Consider the following 14,171-nt stretch of genomic DNA (forward strand, 5'->3'; position numbering starts at 1 on the left):
TGTGTGGCCAAATGTATATTGTTGATTTCAAGTAAGTGAGGTGAGTTTATGAAAAGGCTCCCTTTGTGTCTCATCCACTGTTTCACTCTTGTTGACTAGCCCGGAGTCCTGCTAGCAGCGGGCTCTGGATAAATGAAGACGCCGATAATGCCAGCAGCACTGCTGACAACACTGGCCACTGCCATCCCGCACACTCCAGGGAAAGGTCTTTGCTCTTCTTTACGTGGCACTCGTGTGGCTTCTCAGAGGGAAAGGAACTAGGGAAGTCGGTGCCAACAATCAAAGTTGGGGGCACAGGGCAAAGGCTGGGTCTGCCGTTCTTCCAGATCTTAGTGTTCATTAGAGCCAGGGGATGGGTGAGGCTGGCACTTAGGTCTGGGCGCATGTGGGCTGTGCCAGTCCAAGGGGAGTAGCTCCTGTGAGCAGGCCCAGGGTAGGCAAACATGGGGGAGGTGCTTTCAGATTTCCCAGAGGGTGGGGCATCAGAGTGGGCTTGGGCCTCTGTCAGAGAGCAGTGGGCTTGCAAACAGTTTGGTGCTGCCCAGGGGAGGTGGAGTGCAGAACACGGTGGAGTGCAGAGATGGTGACGTCTTCTCCCCGCTGGCGAGGGGAAGTGCGGCTGTGACAGAGCCTACTCATCCTTGGGAGGGAATGCCAGCCCCCCAAGTGGAGAGGGGACAGCCTCTGGGACTGCAATGTTTCCCTGGGCCACCTCTCCTGGGGACCAGTGGACAATATAGCAGGGTCCTCCATTCCCTGCCCTTCTGAGGAGCCACTTGACTGAACCGTCGGCGTCTGGGACTGCTATTCTGGGATGCAGCACCAGCTGATCCGGGGCCTCTACCACCGCTTGCAGCAGGAGGCCATGGAGCACAGCAATTCCTGGCCTAGCAACCCTACTCCCCTCCTGCACTCGGCAGGTAGGAGTGAGCCAATGTGACTCCATGAGCAAAGCAGCCTCATCTGTGATGCTCCTGAGCCCCTGTCCTCGGCCCTCCTGGTCCTCGACTGGCTAGGTCAGGCCTCAAAGCCCCGCGAGCAGCACCAGGAGCTGGAGTCTGGGTCACAATGACTGTTCTACCCTCACTGAGTAATCTTAAGAGGTGCCCATCACTCAGTTTCTGTATTTATTTTCCCAAGGGTTAAAAAAATTAGTTACTAACTGTAAGGAGCTCCAACATTCTCAGCAGAAGGAGGGTAAAGAAGTGGATGGGCACCACCATCACCACCGCCAAGAGCTGCTCTGAGTCGGTCAGAGGCCCCACACGCAGGCTGCTGGCAGGGTGCTCCCTGAGGTCTGCCTCACTGAGCCAAGCCCGGCCTGTCATCTCTGCTCCTAGGTGCTGAGGAATCGCTATAAGCTCATGGAAAGGGAGGGAGAGGTAACTTTTACCTGGATAGAATCACACTATCCCAAGAGGGCAAGTGACCAACAGGGCGCCCTTTCACTGGATTGCCATTTAGTCACTCTGCTTGGCCTCTGCACCAACTTACCCTTTCAGAGGCCCCAGTGGAGGAAGGCTTCCAGCCCTAGGCAGTGGCACCAGGCCTGCTGCTCTTCAGAGGCCAGGCCTGTGTATCTGACCAGGGCTCTGCAGCTGGGTTTTGTGATCAGTAGCAGCCCTGGAGGACCAGTCAAGGCTATCTGAGGACCTTCTCTCTTCCCAGGTAGGACTAGTAGTCATGTGGCAAAGCCCTCTGAGAGTGCTGGAGTCTCGTTTGGTGTTCACACTCCAGTCCCAACTCCTTTGCTCCCCCCACCCCAACATCTTCCTGACTTCTCCCGCCCCAGCCTCATCTCTGGCAGAGGGCTACTCTATGTGCAACAGGCGGACATCAGTCCACTACAGAAGGGCTGTGTCTTTCTGAAAGGAAATCTCAAAGCTCTCCATAAGATGGTGATGGGTTTAAGAAAATCTGAGATTAAGAACAGATGGTGGAAGACCTGAATTTCTCATAGCAACAGGAAAGGCAGCCAAGTCACAGGGCCATTCGCAGAGACTGCTCGGCCCGTGTTTCCAGCCTTGGCCATCATGAGGTTCTGTGGATGCCCCGCAGGAGACCCAGAGCATCTGTTCTGTCCTAGATGGGGCATCCCTGGAAGTCGATAGAGAAGAGGTGTGACTGAGGTGGACCCAGCTGGCACAGGACGAGCCTGCTCTGAGCCCAGTCAGGAAGAGGAGGGTGGTGGGGAGAAGGCAGCCAGCCCCGCAGTTGCTCTTGTGGCCCATGTATCCATGAAGGAAGGCACACCCTTCGTGGAGGAGACGCTGGAACCTGCTTCCTGCACACCCTAGACATGTCATCTTTCCACCTTATGACTCCCAGAGCTTCCCTAAGCTCAGTTGCCAGCCAGCCAGCCACGAAACACACCTGAGCATCTTTGCCACTGCTGCCCCGCAACGGAGGTCACAGGAGCGGTGTCCAGGACCTGTCTGCTTCTCTAAAGGAAGCTGTGCCCAAGCAGATAAACCTTCCCAGGCCTGGTGATCTGGCAGTGGTCCCACCCTGCTCTTACAGTGTTGTAACAGGGAGATTACTCCTGTAGCCATTGCCTGCTCCTCGGGGCCAGTTCTAAATCCTCTTGGGAAATGGTGTCAAGTGAAAGCCCAAGGTGTGGGGCCCAAGGAAAGAGGCAGAGCTGTCGCTGAGCAGCTCTAGTGGTGCTCTGGGCCTGGCCTGAGGATGACGTGGCTCTGCCTGCCTCCTGTGCAGGGCTAACTGCACCTGGCAAAGCTGAAGCCTGCATGCTGGGGGTGTTCCCAGATATCTGAGATGACATGTTCCAGGGCCCACCTGCTTGCCTCCTGTGGCCTCCAGGCAAGTTGGATTTGTCCTGAGGCATCAGTGGCAGGAAGCCACAGAGAAGGGAGGGGCGAGGGCAGTGGCTCTGCAGAGTGCAGAGTGGACTGAGTGGTTATAGGTCTCCAGAACCACCTCCCACTTTCCAAGCGGACACCAAGTGCTCATCAGAACAGCTGGAAGGGGCTCTTCCAAAATCCATAGCACCCCCACCCTACTTCCGACGTGCATTTGTTTTCTGAGTGTAATTCTCTCCTGAGTCATCCTAGCTGGTGGTGTGATTGCAGCTCTGTGCTGGGAAAGAGGCTTATCACACCAGCTACGCAGCTACAAGGGGGGGGGGGCTGGAATTGCAGGCGGCGCAGACTTGGGGCAGTTACAGCAGAGCCGGTGTGGTTTGGTTGGCAGACGATTATGAAACACAGTTGTGGAACAGGTTCTTTAGAAAACTTGGGCTTTCCCCACAGCAAAGGAAGGGGGCCAGGAACCTTCTGGGACGATGGACTGTCTGCTGGAGCGAGATTCCCATGTAACAGACCGTTCAGGGTTCTAAATGCTCTAAATGTTATATCTCAAACCAACTTCTGAAAGAATTCTCCAGAAAGAGGTTAGATGTGCCATAACCTGTAGGACAAGCTCAAGATATATACAGCTTTTACAATCCAGGTCTAGTCACCGTCCATCTGACTGATGCATATTGTATGGTTCTGTTCCTAGAGGGCAGGGGCCATGATTCTGCAAATTAGCATCACTGTACCCACCCAGCCCAGTGCACAAAGGGTAACCCACAAACAAACCGACATTGTGGAAATCATGTGTACAACTGTGCCCTGCTGGCCATGAGTTGATTTTAGGTGTGAGCCAGACGAGAGGCCTGGAGAAAGACTGGGACAGGTCTTGGAAGAGGTGGGGCAGCGAGGGCTCTGAGTCAGGAAGGGGCAGGAAGAGATGCCAACCAAAGCAGCAAGAGGCGCACACCTGGTTCTTTGTGTACCGCTAGGTCTGGGAGCCTGGTGTTCACAAGAGGTTCTCAGGTATTCATGTGGGCTGTCCTGTAATATCCTGATTCTGGCTTCACTGTGTGGGCTACAGCCGAGTTTAGTCTTTTTTCTTTTCTTTTTTTACTTAAAAAATGCTCATAATTTTATATAAAAATCAGAAGAAATTTTTCTTCTTCTAGCTTATAAATGCTCACTGAGCTGAGGATCATTCCACGAAGAATGAAACCGGTAGCTCTGTGCAGTGAATGGCTAGCTGTGTTACATTTATAGAACAGGATATACTTTAAACTAGTATTTCCCAGCCGGAATATATTTTTAGAAGAATCTTTCGTTTTGGGCGGGGTAATACTTTGTTTTGTTTCTTAGCATTTGTACTGAGGTGTAATTGGTATGGAAAAACCTGGCCCTATTTAACATATACACTTTGATGGGTCTGAACTGAGTCCTGGACCTGGTGAACGCAAAGAGAGGACATGGGGAAGGGGCCGGACTCACCTGCTACTGTGCTGAGAGGGTGCCCCCGGGTACAGAGCAGGGCTGTGGGCACCCAGGCGAAGGAGCGCCTCCGTGATCTCTTGCAGCGAGGGGCACCACACGTCCTCATCTGTCAGGCCAGAGGAAGGCAGGGTTAGGGGGTGCAGAGGACAGGGTGGCTCCTCCCATGGGAGGGGCTGAAGGAGATGAGCCTGGCTGAAGGGGACCAGCTTCTGTGTTCTGTGGCCCAGGAATCCCCTGGGGAAACAAACACCCAGTGGGTTTCAGACACTCGCTGGAGCTTTGGGAACCTGGATTTTCATTCTCTGATCTTTGAGCCATGGCCACCTGGACGTGCAAGGGTCCATGGTGATGGTGCCCTGACCATCTCTGTCAGGCAGTCAGCAGGGCACTGAGCAGCTCAGAGCTGAGCCAGAGGACAGCGCGCTGATCCAGAGGCTTCAAAACTGCAAGACTCAGAACACGCCCCACTCAGGGCCCCAGGCTCTCTGCCACAGAGGGCCACCTCGCTGTGATATTCTGGGTTTCCCAGGCCCACCATCCCTGCTGGTGTTTTCTCAGCAAGCTTAGGCTGTGAGGATCATCTTCTCTTGACCAATTTACAAAAACATGAGTGATAGTCTGACCCCATGAACAAAGGGGAAAACCTTACATATTCAGGGCTTTTGCTTTTGTGAAACTATTTAAGGACATTTTCAGAAACAGAACAGAAAAATAAAAACCGTGTGGCTGGGAGTGTTTCTTAAAGATGAAGTGTTACCAGGGCCTCTCTGCACATGATGCCCCCCCATGTCCACTGAGACACAGTGAAGTAGAAGGGAGGGAGGGAGGGGTAGGGGAAGGGAGGCAGGGAGGGAGGGGAAGGGGGAGGGAGGGAATCCTAAACAAACCTGGACCAAGTAGTGCACGGCTAAGAGGGAAACAGAACACAAGTCACAAAAGAAGCTGCACTGTCAGAACACAAATGCAGAATTTGACAGTGAATGAGATGTCCGATCGAGAACCTGGCAGCCAGGCTGGGGTGCATTAGGTAGGGTGTGCTCAAACCTTGGTCATCCAGGGCGAGTGCTCCCTCCTAAGGGTCCACCTCCCTTCACCCCGTGTGTGTGGGAGCCATGCCAAGTGCTAAGGATATAAAGGTGACTCTGTAGAGAACTTGACCTCAGGGAGCCCAAAGTCTGGGCGGGAGAGGAGCCAGGCAGATAAATTAATGCAAGAGTGTATTCATGCAAAACCCAAAGCAGGTGAAAAGGAGGGAGCCTACTCGGAGGAAGGGAAATCAACTGGCGAGAGAGGAGGGCAAGGAACAGGCACAGGTAACAGGAAAGGAAGCACCCTACAAAGCAACAGAAATGACAAAGACAGAGAGGCTTGTCCAGACACCAAGGCAAGTAATCAAGCAGCCTAAACTCATTGAGAAGCGTCGGCCACAGTCCAGTCTGGCTACAGAGCCAGCAGCCAGTGGAGTGGCGGGCAGAGGGTCTCTGAGTCCCATCCAAGGACACTGCTTCGGTGGCATCGAGTGTCTTTCTCTTCGGAAATGTATATGGGTCCGGGCTCACCCAACAAGTAATTAGACTCCTGGAGGAGGAAAAACTTTCCTTGTTTGTTTTTTTTTCCCTCTCAGGCAGCTTAACAAGTAAGAGAGCGGTAACGATACCCTTCGCCCGCTTTGCAGCGCGCTGGGAGGAGCTCTGCAGAACGGTGGACTCCACGGGGAGAGTTGCTTGCCAGGGCCTGGGGACGGTGCACGACCCAGCACGCACGTGTGGGCGGCCCAGGATCTTTCCAGGGAGGGGAAGCCACGTACGGAAAGACAATCAGGCCAGGGCGAGGCCCTGGGCGGCCCAGCTGGGCCGGTACATCCTGCCAGGGGTGGTGGACCCTAAAGGGCGCTGCGTGGGCCCACACCCTTCCCACTGTGGCCCACACAGGTGCTCTGCTGCTCTAACCACCCCCAACAGCAGCGCTGGCCCCAAAAGCCTGGAGCCTGGAGCCTGGCATTGTCCCCGGTCCCGCTCCCATCTGTAGTTACTCCACAGTGCAGCGTGACCCAGATGGATGTGTGAGAAGCAGTTTCAGAGAACTGGGCTTGGGGGCCTTGGGATAAATGTCCTCGTCACAGCCCCGGAAGTTGGCTGACGACAGGCACCAGAGAGCCCGTAATTAACGCTGCCTATAAGCAGGCCATGCGCTCAGCTTTTCCTGAGCACTGTGGTCCTGGGTGAGGGTTTTCTGGAGAGCTGACACAGAAGGACACTCAGGCATGGAGCTGCCAGCCCGTCTCCCTCAGATTCTCCACGCCCACAGCAGTCATCCGAGGTGACTCCCCAGGGGGCCGGCCTCCAATGGTTCTGCCAGCACTACCAGCCCACACAGCTGGGCTCTGTTGAGAGGCTGAGGGTCTGGCGGCATCCCTTTTGGTGGCTCTCCTGGGATGGAACCGATGCTTCGAAGGAAGGCAGGGGAAGAAAAGAATCAGGCCCAAAATAAGAGTGACTTTTCCATCTGTGCCTCAGTAGCCGATCCTTCACATACCACCACTTTCTCCTGGCACTGTATGCGTGCACTGGAAACCCATACATCCCAGGAACCTCCGGGGGAGGCTCCACCACATCGGCCTCAGCAGGGGGCTGTTCCCTAAAGGCAGTGGAGCTACCAATCCATCAGACTGAGCCCCAGTCCACAGTGTGGGGCTCTCCACATTGAGGGGACTCTTAGAAACCAATGGTGTCTCATCCTCACAACTCTAATTACTTAACTTCCCTCAGCACTTTCCTATTTAAACTTAAACTTATTTAAATTTGTTTCAGTACCACTGATTTAGCCTTAGTCATTTAAAGTTTTTATTCACAAACAGTGAGTGAACACCAGTTGCTGTTCTAAATGCTGGGGGTCCAGCGATGAAGGGGAGACAGACAGACAGATGTGTGCGTGCACACGCATGTGTGTGTCCTTGTTTTCTGGAGCTGAGTGGGTGGGGAAACAGTGCATGTGACAAACTGACATGCACAAATGATAGCAGGTGGTCGGCTGGCCCGGGAGAAAGGTGGCCAGAGAGACAGGTGACAACACAGACAGAAGGAAGAGGCTGCTGGGACCAAGGCCAGAGTGCAGCTCCTCCCTTCAGGTCCAGCAGGGAGCCCAGGGTGGGGGATCTGCCGCCCTGCAGATGGGGCAAAGGCAGGAGCTGGTCATGTGGGGAGGGAGTGATGTTACCAGAGGGATCCATTATGTGGTGAAAAGGCAAAATCCTATCAAGTCCATATTTTAAAATGTACACATTTTTTTGGCACGACTACAGGGTGAGTCCCTGTGCACAGCGGGGAGCTCCTGCCATCCTTAATGGGGGTGCTGGTTCTTAAAGGAAGCAGGCTGCCCACCCATCGTTAGAAAGGGCCGTGTTTTCCCAACACCTGTGGCGCCTCTCAGCAGAGAACTGGCGCCTAGCAGGACCCTGAGAAGCTCTGGCCCACTCACTCCGTCCTTGGCCTCTCACCCCCAGTGGCTGCTTCTCCAGACCTGCCCTAGCCACCTTTCGGAACCTTCTGTTTCTTGTCCACTGTGCAACCCACCCTGTGGGCCTCTTCACCTTCCCTTTTCTCCTCACTCCTCCTGACACAAGGCCCTCCCCTTGGTGCCCCCACAACCCCTCTGCCTGCCTTGTGCACCCAGCCTGCACTCAGCCCCATATACACCTGTATCCACCTGCCACGCACATGGACTGCACACCCTCCATCCACCCACAGCCGGTCAGCCCCCGGCCTGTTTATTCAGGCCCTGAGGGTGTGTACAGGGCAGGTGATGCCGTCCCTAGGCCACCTCTCCGCTCTCCTGCCCTCTGTAACTCACACTACTACCTGGTGTCACCTAACACAGTCGAGCAGTCCAGGCCCCTGTTGTGTGTAGGACAGACCTGCATTGTGCCAAACCACTGAATCACTCGTATCAGCTAGAATTAGGTTCAGGTGCAAATAACAAAGAGGCCAAAAGCAAAACAAAAAACCCACTTGGGCTTAAATAAGCTAGATGTTAATTCTCTTTGATAAAAAAGAAGTCCAGAGGTGAGTGGGCCACACTGGTGCAGGGACCTGACTGATCTGAAGGATCCTGGGTGCCCAATTCTGCTCTGCCATTCTCAGCACGTGCCTTTCCTTCTCAAGGTCACCTCATGGTCCAAGACGGCTGCAAGAGGCCGAGCTATTACGTCTCAACCCCAGGCCCCACTTTCTTACTTTGCCACCTCACTGTGCAGGCTTGGGTCATTGTTAGGATGCAGGCCCCTCAGTGTAACTAGGGAAGGCAGCAGCAGATCACCATCCCAAGTTTAGAAAGCAAGGGTTTGAGATGAATTCAGATTCAACCAAAGGCCTTCCCAGGGATGTCCCTGAATGCATGGCACACCACGTTCTCTCTCACTTTGGACTTCTGACCCTGAGACATTGTAATATTCCTGATCTCTTGAATAAAAGAAGACAGAAGACATCAAACACTGGGGAGGATGTGGTCGACACAACTTTCATTCATTGCAGGCGGGAATGCCAAACGGTACAGCCACTTTCCAATACAGTCTGGCAGTTTCTTACAAAACTAAGCAGGCTCACCATATGATCCAACAATTGTGCTCATTGGTATTTCCCCAAATGAGCTGAAAATGCGTGCCCACACAAAAAGCTGCACAGGAATGTTTATAGCAACTTTATTCATACTTGTCAAAACTTGGAAGCAACCAGATGTCCTTCAGTAGGTGATGGATGAACACACTGGTTCATATAGACAGTGGAGTATTATTGATCAATAGAAAGAAACAAGCTATCAGGCTATTGAAAGACATGAGAAAACCTCCAGTGCCTATTACTATGTGAAAGAAGCCTCTGAGCAGGCTACATATTGTATGATTCCAACTACATGACATCTGGAAAAGGCCAACCATAGAGACAGTAACAGATCGGTGGTTGCAGGGCAGTGGTGGGGAGGGAGGAATGGGGAGGTGGGCATGGGGGATTTTTAGGGCAGTAAAACTGTTCTGTATGAGACTCCAATGGTGGAGAGATGTCACCACACATTTATTAAAATCCACAGAATATACAACACAAAGAGTGAACCCTAATTTAAGCAACAAACTTCAGTTAATAAGGTTTCATAAATGGCTCATCAATCCCAATAGAGATACCACACTAATGCGAGATGTTACCGAGAGGAGAAACCCTGTGTTTGTGCGCACGTGCATATGGGAACTCTCTGTACTTTCCCATTAATTTTTCTGAAAGACTAAAAACTGCACTAAAATATAACAATAACAACAACAAAGAATTCTTAAAAGAAGAAAACAAACAGAGGAGAAGACACAGGCTGCACACCCAGCACCTTGGGCCGCAATCTGGCGTCTAAGGGACGGGAGCGTGTGGGGACCAGGGTGTGCGCTCAGTTCTGGGCCGAGGACACAGCTGAGAACACAGCAGTGGGTCTCAGACTTTTCTGCACAGTTTGGAATCACTCTGGGTGCAGCTTCAGAAATGGCTGCCACCTGTGTCCTACCACAGTGACTGTGGCTAATTAGTCTGGGGTGTGGCTTGGGCTCTGGAATTTTTGAAAACTCCCAAGCGGTTCTAATGGGCGGCCAAGTTTGGGATGCTGAGCTGGGAAAATGTGCCCTTGCTCCACAGCAGCAGGGGCCATCCTCAGGTGTCCCAGCAGTGGAAACGGGTGGGTGGGGTGAGGTGGCGGAGAAATGAAGCGAAGGCAGCCCAGCTCCCCACGCACCCACAGCCCTGGCTCTGCACAGTGGCCCAGGGGTTCCCAGACCCTGCTGTTTTTTGAAACCATCTGGGAGGTTTTGAATGCCCACGGCCAGGCTGCATTCCAGACTCACCTACCGGGCAGGACTCAGCCTCCATGTTTCGTGAGGCTCGGCAATAGCTAAATGCTGCGAGGGCTAGAGGCCAAGTCCTCGGGACACCAACACCCTCTGACCAGGGTCTAACAGACAAACGTGTTCATGAGTTACAGTCACTCCCCTCTTTTGAAAGGTGGGTTGAGTCTTGAGCTAAAGAGGTGGGATAACCCGTCACTGCGTGGCCCCTCTCTGCTCCACCAAGAGGTTTCCACACTCAGCCAGTGTCCTCTCAACCCCGCTCCTTCTCAACCGGCTCACAGGAGAGTCACCTGGAGCTTTAATAAACCCCGGCCAGGTACTCTTCCAGTGTCCTACAGGGGTTGACCCACCTGCACTGTGGCCACACACCAGAGCGGCACCACCCTGCCGGGCTGTACAGGAGGTGGGACGGAACGCGGGTCAGGAGGCGAGCCTTCCAGATGCTGGCTGAGCTGGGTAAAACACACAAGCCGTCCTCACAGGTCCAGAGGACCTGTGTCTCAACTTTGGAGGCCAAGACAGCATGTCCAGGGCTTGGCTGGCACACACAGTTCCACAGCCAACTAACTGATCAGAGTCAGAAGACCTGCTAGGACTAGATGCTGATGTCCGCAGTGAGCAATGCACACGTTCCCCACGACTCATCCTCTCCTTCCACAAGTACTACCTGAGTCCTACTGTGCACCTGGCTCATGTAGCTGCTAGGAACTCCAAAGAAAGCTAAACGAAAACAAGCAAAGTCATGGCCCCTGTGCCCAGGAGCTCACAGCCTAATGGAAAAGAACATTAATCAAAGATTTCACCATTAATTATGACCTCAGCCACAAAGAGTGGAAAAGGAATGTGAGAGTAGAGAGAAGGGGGACCAGACATGGGGTATAGGGCAGAGTGCCACAGAGGAAAGCCAGAGGAGATGATATTGAGAAGGTAAAAACGGAGGGCTCCTGGAAGAAGGAAGTTGTGCAGTCAGGCAGGGGACTGGCATACACAAAGGCCCTGTGGCATGAAGGAAGATGGAAGAAAGGCTGGAGCACTGAGACCAAGAGAGAATATGAAAGAGTGAGCTGGACCTGGGTTGGGTCAAGCATGCAGGAGACGGTGTGCATGACCCAAAGAGTGTGCAGCCCAGGCTTCCAGCCCTGATTATCTGTAAAATGGGAAAACAGTTCTATCTACTGTTGGACTGTCGTGGTGATTAAATGAGATAGGTGAAGCCCTGGGCTCAGTGCCTGGCACAGCTCTCTAGAAACATTAGCTATTATATTCAACAAAACTACTTTTATTATCACAACTGACAATAATACATTTTAAAAATGAGGATCAATTATGAAGCTGAATTACTGTTATTGTTGTACTCCAACTGGAGACTTTAAAGGGGCTGTGCCAAGCAAATGACGGCTCCGAAGGAGCTGGGTGATGGGCTCTCCTGGGTGGTCCTCCAAGTGTTTTCCTGCCTGGCTGGGTCTATACAACCTTCTCACAGTCCCAGTGTGGGGATAAGGAGTGCAGCTGGCGGCAGACCTGGGTCCCAGCCGCTTCTCTGGGCCTGGGGATAGCAGCAGCAGCCCTGGGAAGTTAGTGAGGGAAGGGCACCCACACATGTCCCCTGTGACTGCCACTGTCCGGGAGATGTGGCCCACTAACAAGGCTGTGTGGAGCCCCAGGGGAGCTGTGCCTTCTGGTAGGCTCTGGATGGGCTGCATCCCACCACGCCCTCAGAGGCTGTTCTGACTGTGGGAGGCAGACTAGGTGAAGTGTGGCAGCTCCTAACAAGACAGTGAAGGCCATGCCCGGCTGGTGTGGCTTAGTGGTTGAGCATCAACCCATGAACCAGGAGGTCAGGGTTCGATTCCCAGTCAGGGTACATGCCCGGGTTGCAAGCTTGATCTCCAGGAGAGGGGGTGCAGAAGGCAGCTGATTAATGACTCTCCTCCCTCATTGATGTTTCTCTCTCTCTTCCTCTCCCTTCCTCTCTCTGAAATCAATAAAGACATTTAAAAAAAGACAGAGAAGGGCAGAAAGTGTCCACTGGATGCAGACAAAAGGATTTCTGACTGCTTAAAAGCCATCTGAAAAAAAAAGAAAAACCCAGCTCAACCATCTGGCCTAGAAATGGCAAAAGCAGAACTATAGAAATTAAGAAAAGGGGCAGGCAGTACTTACAGTGGTGCTACTGAGTTCCTTTGGATTATCTAGTGATCTCTCAATTCATAAAAAAAGTACATGTTTGCTTTGAAAACAGCGATCGTGTTTTGAATGCCCACTGTGCACCAGGCTCTTCACTTCTGTCATTACTGCTCACTCAGGGACAGTCCTGAGAGCTTGTGCTGGCTGCCAGGTGACAACTCCGCCAGTCCGACTGCCGAGCTCCACCTTGTCAGGATGGTGCCTCTGTGGGGTATCCCTAAGAGGTGACTCTTGGACATTCTGTCTCTACTCCATCCACCCCATCCTGTGCTCTATCACCAATCATGCAGCCTGTGTCCCCAAGATATGTCTCTGTTCAAAATCTCCAATGAATCAGCCTAGGGTTCCAATCAAAGAATGCTTTTGCTGGTTGCCAAACTTTTTGATGTGCATGTCTACCATTAAAAAATTTTAATTTATACCTCCAACAAATATACATTTATAAACTATGTAAATGTACATGATACTAACATTACCATGTCCATTATGTAACTTAGGAAACTTGAAGAAGATGAGTTAGTATGAGCTAAGTTTCCACCTCAAAAAACTGGGGAAAAAGAGCAGATCAAACCCAAAACAAGCAGAAGAAAGAAAATAATAAAGATAAGAGCAGAAAACAGAAAAACTGTAAGGGAAATCAATAAAACCCAAAGCTGGTTCTTGAGAACATCAACAAAGTTGATACACCTGACACATGACTGACCAGGAAAAAGAAGGCAAGAGAAATGCAAATAGGAATGAGAAAAGGGCCACCGCCACTGGTCCAGCTGGGGACATGGCGACAAATCTATGCCAACAAACTCGACAACTTAGATGAGAGGGACACAAACTAGATATGAGTAATATAAACAGTCACATAGCTATTATAAAATCAGATTTGTAGTTAAAAATCTCCCCACAGAGAAAACTTAAAGCCCAGATGGCCTCACTACTACTTTTACTAAACATTTAAGGAAGACTCAATGCCAGTTCTGCACAAACTCTTCCAGAAAATTGAAGAGAGGGATACTTCTCAACACATTCTGTGAAGACAGAATTTCCCTGATGCTAACACCAGAAGGAGAAAGCTATAGACTAACATCCCTCATGAACACAAATGTAAGGGTTCTTAACAATTTAGCAAACTGAATCCAAAAATACATAAAAAGTTAATACATCATGACCAAGTTGGATTTACTCCAGAATGCAAGGAAGAATGACTAAACATCCAACAATCAATGTAATTCACCATATTGAGAGACTAAACAAGAAAAAACATAATCATCTCAAAACCCAACACCTGTTCCTGATAAAAATTCTCAGCAAAGTAGAGGTTTATTAAGATTGTAGGATAGAAAGTCAATATACAAAAATCAGTTGTATATCAGTATACTGGAAAGGAACAATCCAAAAATAAAATTAAAAAACAATTCCATTTACAGGAGCATCTACAAGAATAAAACACATAGGAATAAATTTAGCAAAAGAAATGCAAGACCTGTACACTGAAATGCTGAAAGAAACGAAAGAAATCCACATTAATGGGAAGACATGCTGTGCTCATGAACTGGAAGACAGACAATATTGCTAAGATGTCAGTTTGCCCCAAATTGATCTATAGGTTCAGTGCAATCCCAATAAAAACTCAAGGAGGGTTTTTCTGGGCAGAAAATGACAAGTTCATTCTAAAATTTGTATGAAGCCCAGCTGGGCGTGGCTCAGCGGTTGAGCGTCGACCTAGGATCCAAGTGACCCGGGTTTGATTCCCAGTCAGGGCACATGCCCAGGTTTCGGGCCCGATCCCCAGGAGGGGGCATGCCGGAGGCAGCCGA

At 51.4% G+C, this 14,171-nt stretch overlaps 1 protein-coding gene across 1 annotated transcript in view; it reads right to left on the bottom strand.

Annotated features, from left to right (window-relative positions):
• The window catches only part of FAM178B (family with sequence similarity 178 member B), a gene marked incomplete at its 5' end in the record, with an annotated part of 84,325 nt that overhangs the window by 41,506 nt on the left and 28,648 nt on the right, over positions 1 to 14,171 (bottom strand). The window contains one exon of the mRNA XM_081156441.1: positions 4,299 to 4,407. Within this exon, the coding sequence (XP_081012567.1) occupies positions 4,299 to 4,407 (109 nt within the window). The remainder of the gene's footprint in view (positions 1 to 4,298; positions 4,408 to 14,171) is intronic.

This window comes from Miniopterus schreibersii, assembly GCF_964146895.1.
Source record: "Miniopterus schreibersii genome assembly, chromosome: 13".
NCBI lineage: Eukaryota > Metazoa > Chordata > Mammalia > Chiroptera > Miniopteridae > Miniopterus > Miniopterus schreibersii.